This window comes from Pogona vitticeps, chromosome 2 (genome assembly GCF_051106095.1).
Source record: "Pogona vitticeps strain Pit_001003342236 chromosome 2, PviZW2.1, whole genome shotgun sequence".
Lineage (NCBI taxonomy): Eukaryota > Metazoa > Chordata > Lepidosauria > Squamata > Agamidae > Pogona > Pogona vitticeps.
In genome coordinates this window covers 107,947,157-107,973,951 of record NC_135784.1, presented here as the reverse complement: position 1 = coordinate 107,973,951, position 26,795 = coordinate 107,947,157, and the positions used below count along the sequence as shown (strand labels likewise).

At 41.9% G+C, this 26,795-nt stretch overlaps 1 protein-coding gene across 1 annotated transcript in view; it reads left to right on the top strand.

Annotated features, from left to right (window-relative positions):
- Positions 1-14,260, top strand: part of LARS1 (leucyl-tRNA synthetase 1) — a 63,547-nt gene extending 49,287 nt beyond the window's left edge. The window contains exons 29-32 of the mRNA XM_020806469.3: positions 3,024-3,128; positions 3,879-3,974; positions 5,588-5,720; positions 13,875-14,260. Of these exons, the coding sequence (XP_020662128.3) occupies positions 3,024-3,128; positions 3,879-3,974; positions 5,588-5,720; positions 13,875-14,080 (540 nt within the window). The 3' untranslated portion in view covers positions 14,081-14,260. The remainder of the gene's footprint in view (positions 1-3,023; positions 3,129-3,878; positions 3,975-5,587; positions 5,721-13,874) is intronic.
- Positions 14,261-26,795: the final 12,535 nt, after the last annotated feature.

The following is a 26,795-nucleotide window of genomic DNA, read 5'->3' as shown; positions in this document are numbered from 1 at the left end:
GCCCATACTTAAAAATCTGTGTATGAGTCTGAAAGGTGGACAGTAAAGAAAGCTGACGGGGGGGGGGGGGGAAATGATTACTTTGAAAAATGGTGTTGGAGAGAGAAGCTTTGCAGATCCTCTGGACCATCAAAAAGATAAACAAGTGGGTCCTAGAGCAAATCAAGCCCAAACAATCTCTGGCGGCAAGAATGACAAAACTGAAGCTGTCCTTCTTTGGGCACATAATTAGAAGGCAGGATTCTCTGGAAAAGCAATAATGCTAAGAAAAGCTGAAGGCAGCAGGGAAGGAAGAAGACCAAATACAGTGGGTCTTGACTTGAGAACTTAATCCGTATTGGAAGGCAGTTCTCAAGTCAAAAAGTTCTCAGGTCAAATCTGCATTTCCCATAGGAATGCATTGAGAACCATTTGATCCGTATCTGCTCTTTTCCGTCCATAGAAACTAATGGGAAGCTGCTATTCCGCCTTCGACCACTAGAGGGGGATATTTTGTTTCTTTTTTTCTTAGGTCAAGAAAGGTTCAGGGAAGGCAGGGAAAATACAGTCCAGGCAGTACCAGGCAGTCCGAAGACTGTCTCCCAATCCACTCTCTAAACGCTGGGAGGAGTGAGGAAGCAGACAGGCACCCTTTTCACTGGCCAACAGTTAACTGAAAGTTTAAATTTTGCACTTTCCCTGCCTCCCACATGGTTTTTTTTCAGTTCTTAACTCAAATCTAAGTACTTAAGTCAAGTCAATATTTTCCTATGAGAGTGGTTCTTAAGTCAAAATGTTCTTAACTCGAGCCGTTCTTAAGTCAAGACCCCACTGTATGAGATGGGTTGACTCCATAAAGGAAGCCACAGGCTTGAGTTTGCAAGAGCTGAGCAGGGCTGTTGAGGACAGAACCTTTTGGCGATCACTTCTCCTTTGAAGGAAGATAAAAGGCTTTGTTTTATATAAAGGAGGCTCATTGTGGATTCAGTTTAATTGGAATGAACTTCCAATCACTTCCAGATTTGAAAAAATTCAGTTTTTTTTTAAAAAAGCATGCAGACATTTTCAATGGGGATGTAACCTGGGCTGCTTTGAGGAGATCAGAAATCAGTCCTGGATGCCCACTGCTGCTGTGCAGGGGAGGAAGAGAAGAGAAGACAGAGAAGGCAAATGCACTGGGCAGTTCAAAAACTAAGTAAGAAGGCAGTTGTTTTGGCCACATTAGGACAGGGTGATTTGTTTGTTTAAGGAACCACCAGTAAGTTCTGTCACACCGTATAAATCCCAAACAGCAAGTTTTGACTCTTCTTAATTCAGCCGTATATTTTTCTGCAAAGCTTGTAGAGTGACAGAAGGAAAAGACAGCTGTTACTTAATCTTAGTGTCAGTGTTTGCTTTCTTAAGCCAAAGTCATAGAGTCTCAGAGCACTGTTACGGTTCAGCTGCATCACTGCCGCTGCCACCCATCCCCTGCCAAACGCATTTGTGGCAGTAAGGAGCATATGCTGCATTCTTGATGAAGCAGGAACCTGATTCTAGGAAATGGAACAACTCTTCTTCCTCCTCTGCCTTCCTAGAACTTTGTAAGCGATACACTCTTTTAATGATGCTTCCATGATGTTTATTCATCGCATTTCCCTTGGAGTCCTTTGTTGCTTCCCAGTCTTCTTGTACGTCCCAAATGCTCATCAGATTGCCACTCCATGTGCATGGTGAATTGAAGGAAGGAGGCAACGGCACAGAAGCCACAGAGATATGAATCTTCAATTCCTTGGCACTCAGAGTTGCCAAGCTCAATTGAAATTCACTGAGCTATTTGTTAGTCCTGTTAGGTCAAAGACTTTAGTGTAACAGAAAAGGAATCTGCTGTCTTGCAAAGAGATGTAAACTACCAGTAAAGCATTCTCGCATATAGAGGAGGCATCAGATAACAAAGGTGATATCTTCTCTTTGGTTTTGAGTGGGTTTGTTGCTCTGTGGGAAGCATGTCTAGAGAGTGAAGGGGACTTAACTCAGAAGGAGAGGCTTTGCAATGGAAGGTGCCTGCAGATCTTGCCTGATTGATGACTTCTTGCAGACTGCTTGTTTGGGGAATTCCTTCATCAGTGCAGATCTTTCTTTACTGCGTTGAAGGTAGACGTGTACTGTATCCATATGTGTCTGCCTGTGGTCCCCAATCTTCATCTTATGACCAGGTTAAAAGAAAAGGGGAGTGCAGTGTAAGAACCAGTATAAATGTTTTGACTCAGCTCATGAACTTCATGATGTTGATCTGTTCTTTGGGTTAAAACAAGAGAGAAGGTCCACAGTGCATGTATTCAGTCTTCAGAGATGACGAAAGCCTCGAAATGTCAAACAGGTTTGGGTACCTTCACAGATCAGGGGCCACACCAGCTGGGCCCTGCAGCTATCATTTTCAGACACTTCCAGTTTCCAGGGGGAAAGCGTATAAACATAACAGTCCAAATGACCTTAAGTGGCTAGGGAACCCCCGCTCCAATATCCCTTGAAGAGTGATGGGCCATTTTAATGGTCGCTTTTCAAAGGTTCTGGCTGCACATAGCATTTTTGTCTTCTGGGTTAAAAGGTGATCATGTGATTTGACGCTCAAGCTTAATCCTGATAGATATCTTGATGTAATGGAGAAATGAAATTATAGTTTGTTTCTTCTAAATACAGTAAGCTTTTAAAAAGTTCATGGAGGTAAAATGTACTACATTTCTCCAAAGGGTGCATGTCATTCTTTCTATAAATCTTAATAGTTCCACTTGTGGCTTGGTTCCCATTTGTTGGCTGTGGGGAAGCCTCTTCAGTCTGAGGCTTAGGTTTGCAGAATGGGGGCACCTAAAATAAAAATCCAACAAGAAGGAACCTGCGGATCTCTCAAATAGTGAAAAACAGTAAGATATTCATAATAAAATGTGTATTTTAAAATATTTTTGCACACCTGAAGTGCTGGCCTAAAGCTGGCTCAGCCTTACTATTCAATTTTTATAGTAATGACTTAAATTAAAACATGTTGTTTCTTACTTTTGGCATCACAGGAAAATTTGGAGAAGAAAGGGTCACGTGTTCTTGATCTGGAGCTGGAGTTTGATGAACAGGCTGTGCTTAGAGAGAACATCGTTTACTTGACAAATTCCTTGGAGGTGAGCATTTCTTAAGAATCAGAAATAGTTTATTGAACATGGTGGAAAAGAGTAAAGGAACCGCGTTGCCTTCATCTCTTTTGTGTGTCTTTTCTTGACTTAGGTTTTGTTCACATGCATTTCAGGTTTTTTTTTATGTTAAAGCTTTCAGGAGTTACACACTCAAGAATTAGCTCCAAAATGTGTGTGTGTGTGTGTGTGTGTGTGTCATGTTGGGGACTGTTACTCATCTGAGCTGTGAGAGTTGCATCCTCTGTGATATACTCTGAATGTCTGAAATGTTCTCAAAATATTCTAACTCAGAATTGGATTTCTATAATAAGTGCCATTGGCCTTCCACAAGGAGTGTGTACCATTGCGTGTTTTTAGACTGTTGTGTTTTTTTTAAATACTTCATTGTGTTTCCTGTGGTGGCTCCATTTAGCTTGCTGCCTTTCTAAGGTTAAAAGATAACCTTGTTGTTTTAGTGAAGCATGCATTCAGAATCTGTTATTCAGAGGGAACAGTAGCTGCTTGTAGGCCAGAACGGTGGGCAGCTGCATGGAAAAATATTGAAGCCCATGGAGTCGGTGGAATGGATTGTTTTGAACACAGTCAATTAACACTAATCAGAATCCTCATGGCTGCAACAAGGAAGATTTGCTTCCAACCAAGTTTAATGGTTTATTTGACATTCACCTGTCCCAACTATTCTGTTGCTCCCTCTCTATGACTAACATTGTCGGGAATTTCCCTTCTCAATTTCTAAAGCTGGAACATATCGATTTGAAGTTTGCTTCGGAAGGAGATGAGAAGATTAGAGAAGATTGCTGTCCTGGAAAACCCTTCTGCACATTCCGAGTAGAAGTAAGTTCGTGAGTCTGAATTGCTTTCTTCTTTTGCTTCTCCAGAAGCCTTGTCTTCTCTAGGTGCTTTGCCTTGTTATTTCCTGACTCAGGGGAAGTCTTTCACTTGCACAAGGTGGTATCTCACTTATGAATGTAATGGGGGTCCTTGGTCTCTGGTTAACATCAGCCCTTCTCCTCCTTGTCTGTCACGTCTCAGATTGTAGCCTGTTAAGCTTCTCCATAGACTGTATTTAGGTCCACTGAGAACTGACTCAGACTTTCTCTGGTCAGGCCTATCTCAGGATCTTAATCTCTTCCTCCCCTTCCCTTGCCTCCTTTCCATTTCTTGATGTGGAAGAGGATGATAAGAGTGTGTCATTCCCATTATGGGAGTATGCGGTAGGAGAAAGGGGCAGAAAGAAGTCTGCATGTTGGAGGGGACTGGTTATGGGTGGGTGGGCACAAAATGTTTCTGTGCTCCAGCCACAGTCGATACTGGCAAGCTGGATTTTGTTCTCTCTGCAGCATTGCTTGTATGATGCTTTTTCTCTCCCTCCCTCCCATGCGAGTGGAAGAGTAGCAATTCTGCAGGAACTGAAGGAATGCCCTTGCCAAAGTGCAACGGGTACATGGTAGACATGCCCTCTGTGTTTAGAAAAAAGAGGAGGTTGTGGTCTCTTTTATTGACATCTGGTTGCAGCCCATTTCTGATGTCCCTTCAGACTTGGCCTTTATTATCACAGCCCATCCCAGGGTTCAGTTTCTTGGTGCAATGCTGGAGAGGGTACTCTGGGACCTGATTTTGAGGTTATATTAACATGTGTAATGGTGTATTTTTGCATGGTCATCTATATCCTGCAAGGGGATCCTAGAATGTTGCTGGGTGTGTGTATTATCAATAAAAGTGTTGCTGCTTCAGAAGATGGGTCCACCTTGTCTCACAAATGGGCTATGCAGTATATTTATGATTTTGTGTGAGAGAGAGACCATTTTGGCACAGTGCTTTTTGAGTAGTTGTCAAATTGTGAAAACAAAAACAAAACAAAATGGGGAAAAACTCACAGTGTCATGTAGATGTTTACAGGGAGAAAATGGTAACATGTCACAGCCAGTATGGTGATTAGACAGGCTAGACCAAGGAGACCAAAATTCAAAGTTCTGTTGGGCTACAAAGCTCACTAGGGCTGGTCAACATCTTTTAGCAGCGAAGAGGGAGGACACAACCCTAGGAGGGAGAGGGTTTGTCATCTAGATATTATTGGGCAAAACCTCCTATCATCCAATACCCTTGGCTTTTCTGGCTGTGGCCAATAGAAGGGAGCCAACAAAATCTAAAGGGCTGAACATTCCTCCTTCCTGACCTCACATAACTTTCTTTATGAGATTTTCATGACAATAACCAAGTGTAGGAGAACTATTAAGTCTCCCCTTCTGCTTCTCAGAGGAAAGATGGATTAGAACTCAACAAATACATATATCTGAGTATCAAGGACATTATCTCCTTGTCTTTTTGTATGCATGGAAGTGAGCCACACTGGGAGTAGATGGCCATGAGTTTGTAAACTCTGTGTTCAGTTCGGCAATTACATTTTAAAATTTGATTTTGGTGTGTTTCTTTTTATTTTCCTACAGCCTAGTGTGTCTGTCTTTCTGGTGAATCCTCAACCAGCAAATGGCCACTTTTCTACAAAAATTGAGATCAGGGAAGGAGATGGTCGAGATGCAGTAATCAGACGCTTGATGAAGATGGACAGAGGAATCAAGGGTAACATTCAAGCTCAGTTTCAGATTTGTATTTCAGCCCAGTAGATGTTAGCTGTCATACTAGGTGGCCTGTCTAGTTAGTGCATATAATGAAAGAAAAGCATTTCCTTGCTTTTTGGTGTCTCCTTATAATTAATAAATAGAAGAACACAGAGAGGAGCATGTCCTTGGTTTTTGTTGTTCCTGTCCTGGCACATTAATTCTGTAGAGCACACTTCACAAATTTTTATCACCCTAGCATTATCAGATGCTACCAAAATAACTGTTCACTGGAGTGATTTCTACACAAAGTTCTTGCAGAGCTTGGAAAAGTTATTTTACGGATTACAATTCCAAGAATTCTCCACCCAGCATAGCTACTGACCATGTATTTCTTCTGTGTTTCAGTAAAAGAACAGCAAACAAATCAAGGGAATAAATACTTTGTAATTTATTAAGGAACTGTTGATACCTGCCCATGCTGGCTGTGGGATTCTGAGAGTTGTATGTTTTCCACACTTGAGGCTTTTATGACATAGATCTTGTTTGAAAAGTATACCAGGGATATACGGACAGCACTTTTTTTCCTAGAACCTACAACTGTGCACAGACACACACATAGGCATCACAAAGGTTCTCATGCATGTGCCTAATAAGAATGATCTCTCCACAGAAAGAGCAGTATGATATCGGGAGCAAAGCAGTCTTGTCTGGTGGCTCACCTTTGTAGTGACTTAACATGTTGGCGAAGTATTCATTTCCTTGATTTGTTTGCTGCCCCTTCTTCTCCTCCTCCTCCTCCTCCTCCTTCTTCTTCTTCAAGCACTGGAGAAATACTGTACAAGAAAATAAAAAATAGCACACAGCAATAGGAACAGCGGCAACAATATTAATACAAAACTTTGAAACAATACGATACATTTTCCAATACATTAGGCGTTATATATTCCACTGTGTCTCTTGGTTACTAATAATGGTAGTTCAGGATGGCCTGAGCGAACCAATGTCTGATGTACTGGAAAATGTATCGTATTGTTTCAGAGTGGATTTGAGGAACCAGATCCTATCATGCTCTCAGCTGCATCATCAAGATTGCAGCCTGGCCCTGGCCCTTCCTCACCTCTAGTATCCTATTTGTTTCCCCTAAAACTAACTTCAGAATATCAGTTGTAATAGGAAGGGTTCTGTTGTCTGACACCAAGGCCTCCATTAAGGCCCAAGTCCGTAGTCTTCAAGCTTCAGACATTTTGAACTTCGAAAGAGCCAGGATGGCCAGTGGCCAAGAGTTTCAGGAGCTGAAGTCCAAAACAAGGTTTGGGCGTTGCAGGCCTAGAGCACTGGTATTTATTTATTTATTTATTTATTTATTTATTGAGCTTATATGCCGCCCATTTAGACATAGTCTACTCTGGGCGGCTCACAAAATGCAGAATAAAAACAAATAACAATTTACAGCATTTACACAAAACGAAGTAGATAAAGATAGAGAAAAAGAGGAAGTTACATAGTGCTCGGAGGGAAGACCTGTCTATATAACCAGGTCTTGAGTTGGTTTTTGAAAATGCCCAGCGAGGGGGCCAGACGAATCTCAGGGGGGAGCTTGTTCCAGAGACTGGGAGCCACTGCCAAGAAGGCCTGGTATCAAGCCTGGTAGTATGCCAAGCCTTATAAGATAGGGCTGGAGCCATAGCCTCTACAGGCAGGCTTTTAAAAACAATAACTGAGCCCCTGGATGCTGGTTTTTAGCTAAGGACGTTTGCTTTTTGAATTTTTAATATTTTTAAACATTATTGAATGTGTTTTAAAATTATTATTATAGGTTAATTGCTTTTTAATGTGTAATTTATTGTGTTTTAAATTTTACTTGTTTTATTGTGAGTGGCCTGGAGTCTCCTCAACAGGAGAAAGGTGGCCTACAAATGACACAAAATATATACAGTGGTATCTCGCTTGACGACGTTAATCCATTCCAGCGAAATAGCTGTAGAGCGAAATCATTGTCAAGCGGGGGAAAAAAACCATTGAAACGCATTAAAAACAGGTTAATGCGTTCCAATGGGCTAAATGCCTAATAGTCCAGTGAAGATCCTCCATAGGGCGGCCATTTTCCGGCACCTGTTAAGCAAGGAATCCGTCCTAAACACAGCGGGGAGCCATTTTGCACAGCGGGTGGCCATTTTGAGAGCCACCGATCAGCTGTTTTAAAATCATCGTTTAGCAAAAAATCGGTTCTCGAAGCAGGAAACCCATCATCGTTAAGCGAATTTTTCCCATTAAAACATCATTTTGCGATTGCAAAAGCAATTGCAAAAACCTCATCGTCAAGTGGATTCATCATTTAACGAGGTAATCGTTAAGCGAGGCACCACTGTAATTCAAATTGCCAAGCCTTTTTTTTCTTGTAAGTGAATTTCACGGGGGCGTGGGGGGAGGAAGTTGAACTCAGCTAATGGTTTGAAACTGAAGATCTGAAATTTGCCACCATTACTAGTTCCCACCTGCTTATGCCAGACCTGATCCTACAACCTAAACATGAGGGATACATTAATCCATTAGGAGTCCCAGGAGTCCTTCCCCAACTCACCCCATGCTTTCCTGATGCATGAACAGCATTATTTTTGAAGTCTTAAATTTCTGACTATGCAGTGTTACATGCGGTGCATATCAGCTCCATGTCTCTGAAAGCACTTAGGGTTCCCGGGCACTAATGATTGGCGGCATAAAGGCATTAAAGCAAATGCACTTCGTCTCATAGAAAGGCAGATCTGATAGCTTCAGTGGCTGTAAAAAGTATTTTTCTCTACCCTGCAATACAGAATTTAAACTAGCTTTAACAAATTACTTCTCATCAGGTTGAAATCTGACTTCCAATCATAGACTGTTGTAGAACAAGTTTGTATTTTTTTTTGAAGATCCACAGTGCTTCCAAGCCTGTGTGTGGGCAGGAATCTCTTAGCTTCTCTGGTCTTTAGATTGCTTTGTCACTTTTCTCTGTTTGCACTGTAAGGCTGTCAGTGGCTGCTAGAAGGAATGGTTGTACAGTATATAATGGCCAGTGTCAGAAGTATTTCTCTGTATGTCAGGTGCTGGCAAATGTGAGACAAAATCCTGTTGCTCAGCTGTGCTTGCTCCACAGGATGGTGTCATCTTTATCAGCAGCAATTTGCTGCTAATTTAGACTTCTCATTTTGGAGTGCTCATGGTTAGCATTCAGTGGGACAAAATTATGGGCTCCTCAAAATTGAGAGTCTTTTATCCTTGGCAATCTGCTGCTGGTACCATTTCCATTGCACAGGCAAACCTTGCCCAACAGGATTTGGGCCAGAGGGTGCAGTTGGCATTCTGTCTTATGAGTCAGCTCCCCGTCATTCAACTGATTTGCTGTTGTGTGAACAGAATGTAGGACTAGGTGGTGCCTTTAGGCTGGTCTAGAATGCAATTTCTTATGTGTGTGACTCTGTGTGTTTGTGTGTGACTCTCTGTGTGTGTTTGTGCATGCAGTTAAGATATAATTATTCATGTTGTACTGCTCATAATTTGGTAGCCCCTAAGCCAGCTTGAACTGCTCCAGATATCCAGCCCTAGAAATGTAAAGGGGAAGGAACTAGACAAGTAACAGCAGTGCATTCTACTCCTTACAGCCTCTCAAATTCTCTAGTCCATCCATTTCCCTAGCAAAACTAATTGCTAACTATGAATGACCTGCTATCTAGTATAGTAGTCCATTTATGTTTTCACACCAGTCCCCAGATTAAGGAGCGCTTTGATTTCCTCATCATTAACCAGTTGTTAATCGTCTTATTCTGCAGCTATCCAGTTAAAGTAAGTGAGGCATGGAGCCTCAGTAGCACAAGCCGCTGTGATGAACAGGCTTGGCAGCATCCCCTCTTTTTAAAAGCAAAGCTAATTTTTTGAGGTGGAAACAGGAACAACCATTATTCCAGCACCTACTGTCTATAATACATCACTAGAATCTACCATCGACAGACAACCACTAGTACTGCAGATTTCAGATGTGAGACGCGCTTTCCAGAATATTAACGTTCGAAAGGCAGCTGGACCAGATGGAATCATGGGACGAGTTGTTAGGGGCTGTGCTGCAGAATTAGCTGGAGTTTTTACAGATATTTTCAAGCTATCCTTGTTGCAGTGTTCTGTCCCCACTTGCCTGAAGACATCTATTATAGTGCCAGTCCCCAAGCAGTCAGCTGTGGTATCTCTCAATGATTATAGACCAGTAGCTTTAACATCTGTTATTATGAAATGTTTTGAGAGATTGGTGCTGGATTACATTAAGGCTAGTCTTCCACCTTCTTTGGATCCATGGCAATTTGCATACAGGAGAAATAGATCTACTGATGATGCTGTGTCCATTGTACTCCATACTGTATTGAGCCACTTAGAACAACAGGGAACTTATGCGAGGCTGTTGTTTGTGGATTATAGCTCTGCTTTTAATACCATTCTACCAAATAGGTTGTTTTTTAAAATGATCAACCTGGGATTACCTCAGGAGATCTGCATGTGGATAAAGGATTTTCTGACAGATAGGCCACAGTCAGTAAGGATGGGATCTCACAATTCTTCTACCCTGGTACTAAGTACAGGAGCTCCCCAGGGCTGTGTGCTAAGTCCCTTCCTCTATTCCCTGTACACACATGATTGCACCCTACTGTATAACACCAATGCAATTATTAAATTTGCAGATGATACGACAGTGGTGGGGCTCATAAATAAGAACAATGAGTCTGCTTATAGAAAGGAAGTACAAAGGTTGATACTTTGGTGTAAAGAAAATCATCTCACACTTAACATCAAAAAAACTAAAGAACTCATAATTGATTTTAGGAGGAAGAGAAATGTACATTTACCACTGTACATAAACGGTGAGGAAGTGGAGAGAGTTGGTAGTTTTAAATTTCTGGGTACTTACATCTCAGAGGACCTCTCATGGACTATAAATGCCAACATGCTAATGAAGAAGGCACAGAAGAGGCTGTATTTCCTGAGAATGCTCTGCAAGTTAAATTTATCTCAGCATTTACTTCTGTCCTACTATCGTAGCACCATTGAGAGTGTCCTAACCTATGGCATTCTGGCATGGTTTGGGAGTAGCTCTGTAGCAGACAAAAAAGCTCTACAGAGAACCATTAAAATTGCCCAGAATATCATCAGGCTCTAGCTACCAACCCTGGATGACATCTTCACATCCCGCTGCCTAAGGAAGTCACACAGCATCCTGAGAGACTCTTCCCATCCTGCTTATAACTTTTTTGAACTGTTACCATCTGGCAGAAGATATAGAACAATTAAGATTCGGACCACACGTTTTCTCAATAGTTTTTATCCCAGAGCTATAATTAATAATGACCTTAAAGACCACCAGTAGTGAATAATTAGTTGGACTGTGTTACTTGGCCTACGGTGTAGATGTTCGTATTTTTAGTGGGGGATTTTTTAGTGGGTGGGGAGTGTTTGGGGAATTTTATGTGTGTGCATGTGTCTGGTCTCTGGGTGTCTGTGAATTTCGTTGTATGGGTATACTGTGTATATACTTACAATGACAATAAATTATTATTATTATTATTATTATTATTATTATTATTATTATTATTATTATTATTATTATTATTATTATTATTATTATTATTATTATTATTATTATTATTATTATTTCCAGTTTGCTTGGTGGCTTTGCTGATTCCAGCAGTTGTGAGCCAGGCAGGAGAATGGTGTCTCCGCCTAAACTTTCCAAGGAGGAAAAATAATTTATTTTCCTCATCACTTCAACAGCTTGTGTGTTTTGATCTTGGGGAAAGAGTCAAATTTTATATTACAGTGGGAAGCTGTGTTATGACAAAAAAGCTGAGGGGAGGAAATATATAGTGTAACTTGTTTTGCAAAGCAAAAGACCAACCCCCACCATCCCCACCTACCCCCTGAAAATAAACCCAAACCCAAAGTAGAATATATTTCAGTCTTGAGCAGGCAATTACAATAGATCCACAACCTGATTGTTTGAAGTGAATAAAAAGGCAATTGAGACTAAATCAGTAATACTTTTAAAGGGCCGCTTCCAGAAGATGTCACTGTTAGGCAGGCACTTGAAAAGATTGCCTGATAAAAGCTAGTGGTAAAAGAGCAGCAACTTTGGCAGGCTAAAATAGCTGGCTCATTAGGAAATTTCCACTTAGCAGTTCTTGCTGAGAAATCGTTTGAACTTTTAGAGAGGACTTTTTGGGAAGAAGTAATTGTATTTGACAACAAAACAGAGACAACTCTTGCTGTTTTGTTTTTATTGAAACACATTCTAGCTCCTTGGGAATGCAAAACTTCCCATAATCTTCCTGTCCGTCACAATAGCATGCCAGCTGTATTGATTGAAAATGCACTCTTCGTTCCCCTTCTTTATGCAAATATTAGTTTAAAAGGGAGGAAGGAAAGACAGGAACAAGATTAAGAAAATGGCTGGAAGAAGATGGAGAACTGGTTTTGTAAATAAACACCCACATCCCCAATATATACAGTATATCACAGAAGTGAGTACACCCCCTCACATTTCATAAATATTTTAATATATCTTTTCATGTGACAACACTGAAGAATGACACTTGGCTACAATGTAAAGCAGTGAGTACATAGTTTGTATAACAGTGTAAATGTGCTGTCCCCTCAAAATAATATAATAATATAATAACAATTAAATAATTAAACAATCATTTAATTAATTAATTTTTATAAATTTTTCTTGAACTTGTTATGCTTTATGTTGTAAGCCGCCTAGAGTGGTCGAAATGACTAGATAGGCGGGGTATAAATAAATAAATAAATAAATAAAATAACACAACACACAGCCTTTAATGTCTAATTAATGGGGTGTACTCACCTTTGTTGCCAGCGGTTTAGACATTCCTTCCAAATTCCTAGTTCCTATCTAAACATTTCATTGTGTTAACTGCTTCTTACCTATAGCTTGCAGAAGCTTTATCTCCCCCTGAAAGAGATGCTTCTAAAATGTCTCCTTGCTATACTTGCTCATCAGGGGAAAGTTTCATGCCATTGGATTAAGACATGGCAATCAGGAATGTCTGAAGGAGAATCTACTTGTGACGAAATGGGGGGGGGGAAGGGGGGGGTCTTTGGTTCCCCCAGATGCTTTGGACTTCAACTCCTGGAAAGCCCAGCCAGTATGGCCAGGGATCATGGCAGCTGTAGTCCAAAACATCTGAAGTCCCTTTTCCTTAGAGAGTGTGTGTATGTATGTGGAGAGAGCGCAAGAGGGTGTGTGTGTCTGTAAGTATGGTAGTTATATATACTACAATATATATTCTGAGCTTTAAAGTCTAGTGCCTACTGCAGCCATAACCAAGCGTTGGGAAAGTCCTGTATGCTCAGATTCATAGGGAATCTGATACATTTTAAACATAGTTAAATTTCGTGCAGACCATGATAAAGTCTCATAGAAAAGACAACATTCAAATGGTGCAAGAGCTGAGGAGGGAGCACACAACACCACCAATCATTTGAGCATAGTTAGAAACTAAGAGAGCTTAGCTGAGATCTTCGTATTATCTATAGCTAGGTTTTCTAGTGTAACGGTATAGTTATAATTTTATAACTGTTTATATTTTTTTTCTGATATATGGAACTATTACTAGAAGATAACATATAGAATTACTATGATAAATATTGATTTGTAATGTATCCGTTGAAATCCACCCACTCCGAAGGTGTCCCTATCCCAGATGGTCCCAACCTCATCCCACCCTTATAAGGAAAATAAAAAATTATACAGGGGAAAAAAACCCAAGTCAGAAGAGTCATGATAATATTATTTAATATCTAACCTCCAATAGGAGAGGAACAAAAAGAAGCAGCATTTGCCTCCTTCCCTTGCTTATTTCATCATGCTAAGGCATGTCTCAGTGTAAGCACTTTTAAACTATATATTCTTGACCCCGCTTTGCCTTCTAATTAAGAGTGATTAAGAGCTTCGGTGACCTTTGAAGCAACTGGCTTGAATAGTTACGTTGTAAACAACATTCCAGGTACAATTTAAGCAAGCCAACATTACTTGGTGCTGTTAAAGCCAATGGCTCTTGTTTAAGTATCTTGCATCAGCCTTACTGTGATACGTGTACTCATGTAACAAATGCTTTTCTTAAACTTTTCTCAGATCTCTCCAAAGTGAGACTCATGCGGTTTGATGACCCCCTCCTGGGCCCTCGCCGGGTTCCTGTCCTGGGAAAAGAAGATGCTGAGAAGTCTCCTATTTTCGACCAAGCTGTCTTTCACATAGACCTGGCAGAAAAGCGAGTCCGCCTGACTGAGAATGGGCGGACAACCAACATTGGAGATACACTTGTCTACTTGGTTAACTAGGATTTTTCTTGAAGTTTGTCTAAACATTGATGAATCTTTCAATAACACTGGTAGCTTTCAAGTTAACTATGAGATGAGCTTGACTTCTTGGGGGGTGGGCAGTGGGGGAAAGAAACTTGTAGTTTAACAGTCAAACTCTTGCAGCTTTCAGATGTGGTTACAATAAATATATTTTCCATCTCTGTGGCTCTTCTTGATATAATTCCCATAATTGAAGTGAGGACAGTTTAGAAATATCTTCCAAACTTTTTTTTTAAAGAAAAGTATTCTAAGACAGTGCCATGCTTCTGTATTAGTGAATGCTGGGCTTCTGATATGTACAGTTGAGTGATAATGGGCACTCCATTGCCTTTGGAAGAGGTTAGTGCAGTGGAACAGTACATTCTGCAGTTGTCACTTCTACCAAAAATAGGGGTGGAAGAAGTGGGAAGATGGCAGAAGTGAGAGGCTACTTTTCATGGGTTAGTCCTGAAGTCTCTCCTGCCACCTGACAGTCCGTTCTTGTTTACAATATGCTTAGAGCCAAGGTAGAGCAGAGCATGGGCTAGTAAAGGGAGAAAAGGAGCAGATTTTACTGAAATGTTGCTTCCTTTCATAACCAATGTCCAAAGTGACCATGACTGCTGCTTTGCTGCAGGGCCTTTTAAGGATCAGAAGCACCCAAAGGAGGGTCATTGTGTGGTTGCTCTCTGCATGTGTTTTGCTTCTCCGCAGGCAATGATTCTAGTTTTGGGTGGCAACCGTTTGTGCAATTTAGGAAGATCTTGACAGGAGGAAGCATTGCTCCTTGGTTGGAGGGAAGGAGTCTTGCAGGGCCTGAAAGTTCCTCACTGAGGTGTCCTCTCATGCTGCTTTAACCAGAATAATGAGAATGAGGAACTGAATGTGTCACGATCAGCTTCCTCTAAAGGAGAACTTGACCGGTTGGACAGGGAGTAATTAGAAGTCTGGGCACCCTCATGCAGCTGGGTTGAGTCCTGGGTGACCTCAGCCAAGGCATGCAACAAACTTCCTCTTACAAGTCTGCCCTAAAAAGATGCTTGCTCAACCTTAGGAAAAATCAATGAGAAATTACACATGAGCTTTGTAGTCCTTAGACCCACTTGGCTCAATAAGGTAGGACTCAGTAGCTTAATGTGGCCTTGCTTCCCCCTCAGGGTATCGCTAAGACAGCTTCACTGTTCAAGAGACCAAAAGATTTTATAATTATTATTTTTATTGAAAAAATATAGATTTACAGAATAAAATCAGCTTCATGCAAAAGCATAGCTAATTACCGTTTTCAAGGCTTGATACAAAATACAAATAAAGCAATAATTCCCTTCAATTACAATAGCACTAAAAATCCCTAAAAATCTCTAAAAGCTTCCTTAGGGCAGGCAAAAGGCAAAAAGGCCCCCTTTCTTTCTTCCTTGTCTCCATACATCTCCTTCAGTCCTTTACCTGCACTGGGCAGCAGGCAAACAGACCTAGAAAAACTATGATGGAAAAAGTACACCAAAATTGTAGAACAAAAGAATGAATCTCTGCACATAGTAAAAGTTCATTTTTCAAGCTTCTTGGAACCACCCTTCTCCTCTGTCTCTCAAGCTGTCATCCAATCACGGCATAAGGTTATGGAAACAGTCCCTCCTCATGAGAAACAGGTGTTGTTTTTCTCAGTCCATCGCCTTCTACGCCACAAGTATCTGGTCTTCTTATCTTGTAATGGTTGTCCTGGCCTAAAGGAAAACATTCCCACAGCCCTCTGGAAATACACTCCCAGCATGCAAGATCCTTCATACATAGAACCAATATGGAATCCATTTTACATTGTTCACAACTACATATCCTATCTTCAATACATGATTTAAACCATATAAATCAACCCATGACAGAATGAATATTCTTTTCTTAACACACCTAGCATAGGAACAGGTGGCCTTTCAGATGTTGGACTGCAAAGGGCATCAACACTAGCTAGCCAGTGGTGAAAGAGAATTATAGTCCAGCAACATCTGAAGAGTTACATTTCCCCATCCATGCCCTACACCAGCAGTTCTTAACCTTTTATTTACCCTATTAATATATTTTGTTTCTGTGGACCACCATAAGACGCACTTTTTTCCCCTCCAAAAGGGGGGTAGAAAGTCTGTGCATCTTATGGTGCGAAGGTGGTGACTTCGCCCCCACTGGCCCCGTGGGGGGGAGCATCGCAAGGGTCCGAGGGAGCCTTCCAGGACCCTTGCGATGCTCCCCCACCCCCCCCCACGGGGCCAGCGCAGGCGAAATCGCCAGCTTCCAGGTGGGGGGAACATTGCAAGGGTCCTGGAAGCTCACTCAGACCCTTGCGACACTCCTCCCACTGGCAAAATAGCGACCTTCCAGGACCTTGTGAGAAGCTTTCCAGCCTCTCAAAAGGTCCTGGGAGCTGGCGATTTCACCAGGGCTGGCCCCGTGGGGGGTGGGTGGGGGCAGCCTGGCAAGGGTCCTGGGAGGCTCCCTTGGACCCTTGCCACGCTACCCCCACCCCCCCATGGGGCCAGGGGGGGTAAAATCGCCAGCTTCTGGGAGTGTTTTGAGGCTTGGGGAGCCTCCAAACACTCCCAGAAGCTGGCAATTTTACCCCCCCTGGCCCTGTGGGGGGGTGGGGGTAGCGTGGCAAGGGTCCAAGGGAGCCTCCCAGGACCCTTGCCAGGCTGCCCCCCCACGGGGCCAGCCCTGGCGAAATCGCCAGCTCCCAGGACCTTTTGAGAGGCTGGAAAGCTTCTCACAAGGTCCTGGAAGGTCGCTATTTTGCCCATGCTGGCCCCGTGGGGGGGGTAGCGTGGCAAGGGTCTGGAAGGCCCCCTCGGACCCTTGCCACACTACCCCCACCCCCCCACGGGTCCAGGGGGGGCAAAATCGCCACCTTCTGGGGCTCTTTTGAAGCTTCCCAAGCCTTAAAAGAGCCCAGAAGGTGGCAATTTTGCCCCCTCTGACCCCCGGGGGGGGCAGGGTGAGTCTCTAAAGGAGGACCCTTTAGGGTCTAGGACCCTTTGGAGGCTCACCCTGCCCTCCCACCAGGCTAGAGGGGGCAAAATTGCCACCTTCTGGGGCTCTTCTGAAGCTTTCCAAACCTCAAAAGAGCCCCAGAAGGTGGTGATTTTGCCCCCTCTGGCCTTCAGGGGGTCTGGGTGAGCCTCCAAAGGGTCCTAGGTTGTGTTCCATAAGACAGACCTCTCCATAAGGCTCACCAATTTTTAGGAGAAGAAAACAGATTTTTTTCCTGTTTTCTTCTCCTAAAAATTTGGTGCGTCTTATGGAGAGGTGCGTCTTATGGAGCGAAAAATACAGTATTTATTTAAGTTTCTCATGAAGGATCTTCAGATTTGGAGAGAAGGCAGAAATAAGTTAATTTCTTAGTGTACACACTCCTATTATAATATTTTTATTGCAATGGTTCCATACACATGTAAAATACTATCACACTGACGCTGATTGAGTCTGACTCTATCTTCCCATGGCTTCTGACTGTCTGCACAGTAGCAAGAAATGTCACATGCCGTCTCTCAGCCACTCAGGGTCATTCACTTGCATGTTCTCACCGTGTGCAGAAATATCAAACAGTTATATGCTATCAAACAGTTGTTTTCGTAACTGATTCTTACTTTTGTTTGCTTTTAATGGAGGCAATAAAGCCAAGTTGTACACAAAAAAGGGAAACCAAGATTTTGTTCTATGTTTTCTTTCTCATTCATTCATTCATTCATTCATTCATTCATTCATTCATTCATTCATTCATTCATTCTATCTGTAAAAGATCTTAACGTTTCTTCAAGCCTTCACAGGCCCCCAGTGAGGACATTGGGGCTCCCCAGGGGTCCGTGGGCCACAGGTTAGGAACCTAGGCCCTACACTATAAATTGTCTCACCTGCCTACCTATTCCTGTTTTGGGCTGCACTGCTGGGAACAGGAAGCTGTGTGTGACCTGGTTGACATATAAGGGAGAACAATGAAGGGCACTGTCTGTGGGAAGGATCACCAGATGTTGATTCCATACCTGTGGTACTGTTTTCCTAGGCTCAACGATCTCTGACACTTCCTCCCTAGATGTCGAGCTGGATAAATGCATTGGCAAAGCAGCTACCATGTTCTCAAGACTCACAAAGAGAGGATGGCTTAATAAGAAGCTGGCAGCATAGACCAAGATCCAGGTCTATAGAGCCTTTGTCCTGAATACACTCCTGTACTGCAGTGAGTCCTGGACACTTCATGCATGGCAGGAGAGGAAGCTGAACACGTTCCATATGCGCTATCTCCAAAACATTTTTGATATCTCCTGGCAGGACAAAGTTCCAAACAGAGTAGTCCTAGAACGAGCTGGAGTTTTTAGCATGTATACATTACTCAAACAGCGACGTCTACGTTGGCTTGGGTATGTTGTGCGAATGGCTGAGGGTCGGATTGCAAAAGATCTCCTGTATGGGGAATTAGTGCTGGGATATCGCCCCAGAGGGAGACCACAGCTGCGATACAAGGATATCTGCAAGCGAGATCTGAAGGTCTTAGGAATGGACCTCAACAGATGGGAAACCTTGACATCTGAGCGTTCAGCCTGGAGGCAGGCAGTACATCATGGTCTCTCCCATTTTGAAGGGATCCTTGTCTAGCAGGCCAAGGCAAAGAGGCAGTCCCGAAACAAGCAAAACGAGGGAGCTGGACAGGGGACAGATTGTATTTGTCTTCAGTGTGGAAGGGATTGTCACTGTTGAATTGGCCTTGTCAGCCACACTAGACGCTGTTCCAAGTCCCCTATTCAGAGCACGTTACCATAGTCTCTCGAGACTGAAGGATGCCTATACATGGTACTGTTTGCTTTTTGTTCACTTTGGGTTTTTTCCCCCCAGTATGTGGTTCTTAGTGTATCTGTTGCATATTATAAATTTCAGGCTGTTAGTTAAAGGCAAGGTATAAATTTACTATATATACAAATAAGAAATGTGGCTATTTAGATGGGCAATTAGCATTTTAAAAAGTGCCGAGCAGTTCCAAAATGAGCAACATCAGAGAGAAGGCAAACAGAAAGCGTGTGCACAGCAGATGAGACTCAAGAAACACTTAAAGAGACAAACAGTTTTTAAACCCCCTAGTCTGTTTCCTGTTGGATTTTTTCATGTGGACTGGCGACTGCAGAAGCAACTCTATGTATTTGGTGAAGTGCCCATCACTTGACCAGGCACACAGCCGGTGCCTTTGCCAGACAGTGCCCAGTTCTGCAACTGCACTTCCACCTATAGAAAATCCAACAGAATGCTGCCCCTGTTCTTATTATTTTTAAACAGTTAAGTGGATACCTCAGATATTATTAATGTTGGTGTCTCCTTGTTGTCTTTGGGGAAGGTTTTCCCTGGATAACTCTTCCTCTCTGAGTTAGACTGTCCCTCTTAGCGGCATGTTCTGCCTCACCAGCCCCAAGGGAAAAAAGATTTCAAAGGTAGGTCACGTTTGTCCTCAGATAGAATAGGCATCTTCCATGCATTTTAAAAAAAGGTAGCATAGGCATCCTTCAGTCTAGAGAGACTATGGTAACGTGCTCTGAACCGAGGAGTGTCCTCTCCAGAGCATGAAGCCTGGGTAAAGTAATATGGAGGATAAGCTGTTACCCAAGCATCAGATCCCCCCTCTCCACATTGCTGAAATGGTCCAATGGAAAGGCAAGAGCCAAAACGACTGGTTCCAGCAATGTCGCAGGAGTTGGCAGAACGACACGAGCTGCCTTCGGGACTCCAGCTCCGGATTTTGCCTCTAGGTTAACTCCTGAAGCCTTTTCCATTAGTGGATATAGCCACAAGGCAGTGGAGGTTTGAAATCGGAGTTTTCCTTCTCCTAGATGGGCTGCCTTCCATGGCTGAAGGCCTTAGGAATGGACCTCAACAGATGGGAAACCCTGACATCTGAGCGTTCAGCCTGGAGGCAGGCATTACATCACGGCCTCTCCCAATTTGAAGAGACCCTTGTCCAGCAGGCCGAGGCATAGAGGAAGTCACAAAGCAGCAAAATCAGGGAGCTGGACAGGGGACAGATTGGATTTGTCCTCAGTGTGGAAGGGATTGTCATGCTTGAATCGGCCTCCTCAGCCACACTAGATGCTGTTCCAAGTCCTCCATACAGAGCATGTTACCATAGTCTTTTGAGACTGAAAGATGCCTAACTAAAAACTAACTAAAATCCGTGAGAGGACCTTCAATTTATCTCATGATCACAGAGTTTGCTTAGAGGGTCTTCTGAGATGAACTCTGTCAGAGGTCTTTTGGAAGTCCACAGGAACAATGTTTACCTGATCCATGTGCTTACCGACACTCTCCATAGAATTTTAAAACGTTCATGAGACTAAACAAGTTTTGGGGAAAGCTATGCTGATTTTTCTTCAATAAGACTCATCTTTCTGTGTGTGAAGTCAATTCTGTCTTGAACAGTACTTTTGGTCAATTTACTTGGAACAATTTGCAAACAAATTTGTTTGCAATTTTATAACTCACTTGTATATCTTAATTTTTTTTTAAAAAAACTTAGACATTGCACAATAGTGGTGGACTGGACAATAGCCAGAGGACAAGTTAAATATTTTTGTAAAAAAGAACATCAGTCATGTTTGAGTTCTTCAAGAATTCTTCGATGAGTCCAATGGTTTTGTTTGTCTTCTGTTTATGAATAAGATTTGAAATTCCTTTATGTCTACAGCCAATTTCAGTTCCTCAGACTCCTTTCTCTAAACTCTCAAGTGGGGTATTGAGATACCTTAGATGAATAGTGAAGACAGGCACAAATTAATTCCAGTTTTGCAATTTCTTTATCTGTGCTCTCCTTTCCTTTCTTTACCATCCAACTCTGTCCCTTGCTCGGTTCCTATTTCTGATGTATTTCAATGTTTATTTCCATTATTGCTGGATGTTGTTAAATTATATGCTTCTCAAAATCTTCGCTGCTACTGTTGTTTACACCCTTTACGCTTAGCTTGCATTTCTTTTCCGTAAGATGTATACCTTTCTGTTTTCATCTGAGGAAAAACTTATTTGACACTGGTTGTTAACCATGTTGGTGAGTTGATGCACTGCATAGAAAAAATTAGAAAAAGGCTGTGTGGTCCTTGCAATAATACAACTGCAAGAGCAAATTATACCTTTATTTAACCACTGAAAACCCCTGAATAACTAGTTTTTGATGGTAATCCATCTTCTATGCACCACGATTTTGTGGAAATTTCAGGGGGGAAAAGCATGTTTATGAGAGTCTTCAAAGTTCATGCTTGATCTAAGTCTGCTTCTTCTTCTCTCTCTCTCTCTCTCTCTTTTTTAACTATAACATAAACATACAATGCATAAACCAAAATTCAAATTAACTGTGTTCCCCACCACCAATTTTCTTCCTCCATCTATATTTTTCTTCTTTTTTATTGTCCTCTTCTCCAGAACTGCATTGATTCTTGATTTGGAGCTTTCCCTTTTCCTCTTATTAACAAATATTCCAAAAATATGCCCCATAGATCATAAAAATTATTCTTTTTCAACTCTCCTTTCTTAACCTTTAAATTACAAATTAGCTTATCATTTATAGCTATATTCCATATTTCATTATACCATTCATCCATTCAAAATTCAGATTTTGATTTCCATTGCCTAACTATTATTAGTCTAGATGCTGTTAATAAAATGGTAATAAATTCTTTAGTAATCTTATCATATTCCACCTTCTCAAATATTGATAACAAATCAATCTCAGGATTAAATTCTATATCTTTTTCACATATGTCATTTAGTTCTTTAAAGATTAGTTTCCAAAATCTTTGTACTTTTTCACATTCCCACCACATATGAAAGTATGTACCAATTTCCTTCTCACATTTCCAACAGACATTCAGACTAGCATTAATTGTATTCAATTTTGTCCGTGTTAAATATCATCTTAAGCCCAATCTTAATTTTTTTCTCTTATTCTCACTGACATAAATCTTAAACCCCTCATTTTCCACATCTTCCTCCATTCTTCCTCATTTATTCTTTTTCCTAAGTCTTATTCCCACATCAACTTCAAACCTTCTTTCTCACTTCCTTCTTCTAAGTCAAGCAGGAATCTATAAATTTTACTCACTGCATCCTTTACTGAATCAGTCATTTGAATATTTTCATATGGTAATAGAAATTGTTCATACTTTGTGTATTTTCTATCTTTATTATATTTCTTTACCCGTTCATTAGTCCATCTTTCTGTAGGCATCCTTCAGTCTCAAGAGACTATGATATTGTGCTCTGTATGGAGGCCTTGGAACAGCGTCTAGTGTGGCTGAGAAGGCCAATTCAAGAGTGACAATCTCTTCCACACCGAAGACAAATCCAATCTGTCCCCTGTCCAGCTCCCTGGTTTTGCTCATTTCTGGACTGCTTCTTTGCCTCGGCCTGCTGTACAAGGGTCTCTTCAAATTGGGAGAGGCCATGATGCACTGCCTGCCTCCAGGCTGAACACTCAGACGTCAAGGTGTCCCATCTGTTGAGGTCCATTCCTAAGGCCTTCAGATCCTGCTTGCAGATGTCCTTGAATCACATCTGTGGTCTCCCTCTGAGGCGATATCCCAGCACTAATTCTCCATACAGGAAATCTTTTGGAATCCGACCATCAGCCATTCTCACGACATGCCCAAGCCAATGTAGACGTCGCTGTTTCAGTAATGTATACATGCTGAAAATTCCAGCTCGTTCTAGGACTACTCTATTTAGAACTTTGTCCTGCCAGGTGATACCAAAAATGTGTTGGAGACAACGCATATGGAAGGTATTCAGCTTCCTCTCCTGCCGTGCACAGCTTCCTCTCCTGCCATCCATCTTTCTAATTGCATTTAATTCAACCATGAAATATTCTTATTCTGAAGGATTTGTTTCATTTGATCTTTTGATCTCATTTTATACAACCAGTCTTTCAATGTAATCATTTTTTAAAATAATTCTGCATAAACTTTCATATTGGCAGGAAAATTCTTATTTCAGTCACTAATCCTAATAGAGAGTTAGATGGGCATAAAGTATTTCTATATTTATACCATATTTTTAACATTGTCTTTTAAAATGGGTTATTAATTTCACTTATTTTATATTTCTTGACCATACCAAACAGACATTTTTCAATATCTACCTGTAATTCTGATGATTCCATTTCCCACCAAATTAACCTTTCTGGATTATATATAATTTCTCCAATATTGTCTGCTTCTGAACAGCCTTGGGACAATCATCTGACATAGATTTTTTTGGACTGTCATAAATATTTTGTCTGAACTTCCCACAAAATCTTAGTGTACAGCCTGAGGAAAATGGACTACCATTGAAAGTTAGCTGTATGCTTGATTTTTTTTTTTTGGTGATCTAATAAAGTTATCACCAACTCTTATATGAAGAATACATCATGCGAAAGGCAGGACTGGATGAATCCCAAGATGGAATTAAGACTGCCAGAAGAAATGTCAACAACCTCAGATATGCAGGTGATGCCACTCTGATGGCAGCAAGTGAGCAGGAATTAAAGAACCTCTTAATGAGGCTGAAAGAGGAGAGCACAAAAAATGGTCTGAAGCTCAACATAAAATAAACTAAGATCATGGCCACTGGTCCCATCATCTCCTGGCAAATAGAAGGGGAAGATATGGAGGCAGTGACAGATTTTACTTTCTTGGGCTCTGTGATCACTGCAGATGGTGACAGCAGCGACGAAATTAAAAGATTCCTACTTCTTGGGAGGAAAGTGATGACAAACCTAGACAGCATCTTAAAAAGCAGACACATCACCTTGCTGACAAAGGTCCGCATAGTCAAAGCTATGGCTTTTCCAGTAGCGATGTATGGAAGTGAGACCTGGACCATAAAAAAGGCTGACAGCAGAAGAAGTGATGCTTTTGAATTTTGGTGTTGGAGGAGACTCTTGAGAGACCCCTGGACTGCAAAGAGAACAAACCTATCCATTCTAAAGGAAATCAACCCTGAGTGCTCACTGGAAGGACAGATTTTGAAGCTGAAGCTCCAATATTTTGGCCATCTCGTGAGAAGAGAAGACTCCCTGGAAAAGACCCTGATGTTGGGAAAGTGTGAAGGCAAGAGGAGAAGGGGACGACAGAGGACGAGATGGTTGGACAGTGTCTGCGAAGCAACCAACATGAATTTGACAAATCTCCCTAAGGCAATGGAAGACAGGAGGGCCTGGCGTGCTCTGGTCCATGAGGTTATGAATAGTCAGACATGACTTAACAACTAAACAACAAACAAGCGTCTAGGTAATACCATATTGACACTCTTGACTTTATCTTTCAATTGCTATTTTATCAGTGACTCTTTTTGTTTTTGTTTTAGATTTTCCCCTTTTGAAGGCAACTGCGACTTTGCTGGTCCTCCTTGATTCGAAATAAAATATGGGAACAAAAGGTCCCTAGCCCTCAACCACAGGAATGATTTTACAGTTATATTCCTAAACACTTCCAGAAGACCTTTTCCCAGACTGTTTGAACATACAGTAGCTTTCACTAAGATACGCTTTCTGGTGATGGATACTTAGAAGCCCTCTCTCCCACTTTTATTAGTTTTATTTATTTATTGGTTTTGATCTTCCTCCAGCTGGATGTCTGTCTGTCAATGTGTCTGTCTTTTTATTGTAGCGGCAAGTGGGAGCCAAACACTTTTTTTTTCCACCCTAAAGGAAAAGTGTCAGCTACTTGGGAGTCAAAGAACAGTAATAAGGGAAGAGCTTGATGTAGAGCGCTTTGCATCACACCTGAAAGCTTTATTTTTGCAAAGGCAACCCAATCCTTTTGGCTACTGTGGATATTTTCGGTGACTGATCTTCCCTCCTCAGATATCTAGCTGGCATCAGAGTTACTTTTTCCCTATTTTTTCCCTAGTTTGAAAAAAAGGAAATGAAAGCAGAAGACTATATCCCGACTTCTCTCCTTCACCCCTGCCTTGTTATCACTTTGATGAGGCTTTCCGCAGCCAGCCAGGCGGCCTTTCTAACAAGAGTCGGCCAATACAAAAACGAGTGGTTCTAACTCTGCAATTACATTGTCTGCTGAATGCTTGCCTTTGCAGCAAAAAGGAATCCAAACTGCGTAGGGAGAACAAATTACAGCCAGGGCAGCAAGCTAACTATGCCCTGTGGCTGTGAGAGCTGCCAGAAAATGATGGAGCCCTTGGCTCACGTCCCCTGTTGGCAGACGAGAAAGAAAGAAAATGCAGCAGGATTTTCAAGGGAATTTGCTGTGTATAGTCCCCTTGTTTAGCCCATGCTGTTGTCCAAAGGAAGAAAATAAGTGCCTTAAAGGAGATCAGAAAGTACCGGAAAATGCTTGCTATCTGGGATCCATAGATATATACTATATCCACAATTGTCTGTCTGTAAGCAATAGCTAACCCTGCCATCTCTCTGGCTCTGGGGGTTTCTTCCCCACCCACAGGTCTATTTTCAGTTCCTATATTTCACTAGATTTTATCCCTTATTACTATAACCATATTCTTAGTCTTTTCTCTCTCATTCAGTGTCATTTTTGTTTTCATCTACCACCAACATGTTGCAGTGCGGATTGCACCTGTTCAGGATGCTAGCCAGCTAGCCAGTCATACCCCTTCCCTTGAAATACTGTGCCTTCTTTCGGTTCACCATTACTTATTTATCTATTATTTATTTTCCCCCACTAGCCAGCCTCCTATTTTATTTATTTATTTATTAAATTTATACCCCGCCCCTCTAGACCATGTCTACTCGGGGCGGCTTACATCCTACATACAATACACTCTGGCTTCTTTGGAGATGTTCCACCTTACATTTTGTTCCTAATTGTTTTTTCTCCTGTATAGACTTAAACCTGCCGATACGCCTCTACTTGTGTGGATGATCCAGTGGAGTTTTGTCTACATAGAAATTCACACCTGGAGAATGGGTTTCCTATTAATGCTGGCTCGATAGCTCAGTGAGTTAGGTATCTAACTGCAGAGCCAGAGGTTGGTAGTTTGATTTGCAAGCTTCACAGTCCCAAGGTGCCCCCCAGAAAAAGGGAATAGTAAACTACTACTAAGTAGAGATGGGTACTTGCCGTACTTTTGTGCGGTTTGGTGGATCAGGCCCACAAGCAAGTACCACGGATTCCTCACCCTGCCTCCTCATGTGGGTGCCCTGTCAGAAGCAGCACTACAGGCTTCTCCGCCCTCCCTTGCAACATCTGTGGGTCCGATCTACTGAACTGAGCCAAACTGCATGAGGTGCCCATCTCTACCTCTGAGAATTCTCAACCTGCAGAACCCTGACAAAGGTCACCCTAAGTCAGAACTGACTTGACAGCGCATAGCGATTCCTATTATTATTAGTGTACTCGACACCATGACGACTTTTTGAACCTCTCTTTGAATGGTGCTCCTGAGTCATTAGAATGCATTGTGGGTAGAGAATGGTACATCTGCCACAACAAGGATGTGATAAGAGATGATATTAATGATAATCATTTCTGTGCTACCGTGCCAGAGTTGTAGGAAGGTCCCTGCAGTTCAAGACTGTGCTCGTGACTAATTCATATTTTGTATTGTACATCTTCCCTATCAGGCTGTTCCTAAATACAGGCTTCAAACTGGCCAGTTCAATTGCCATCTCTAATCAAAGGAGGACATTGTTCCTCCGTGCTCCACCTCTTCTCCTCTGAGGCTCGTCCTTGTTCAGAATGTGTCCGTT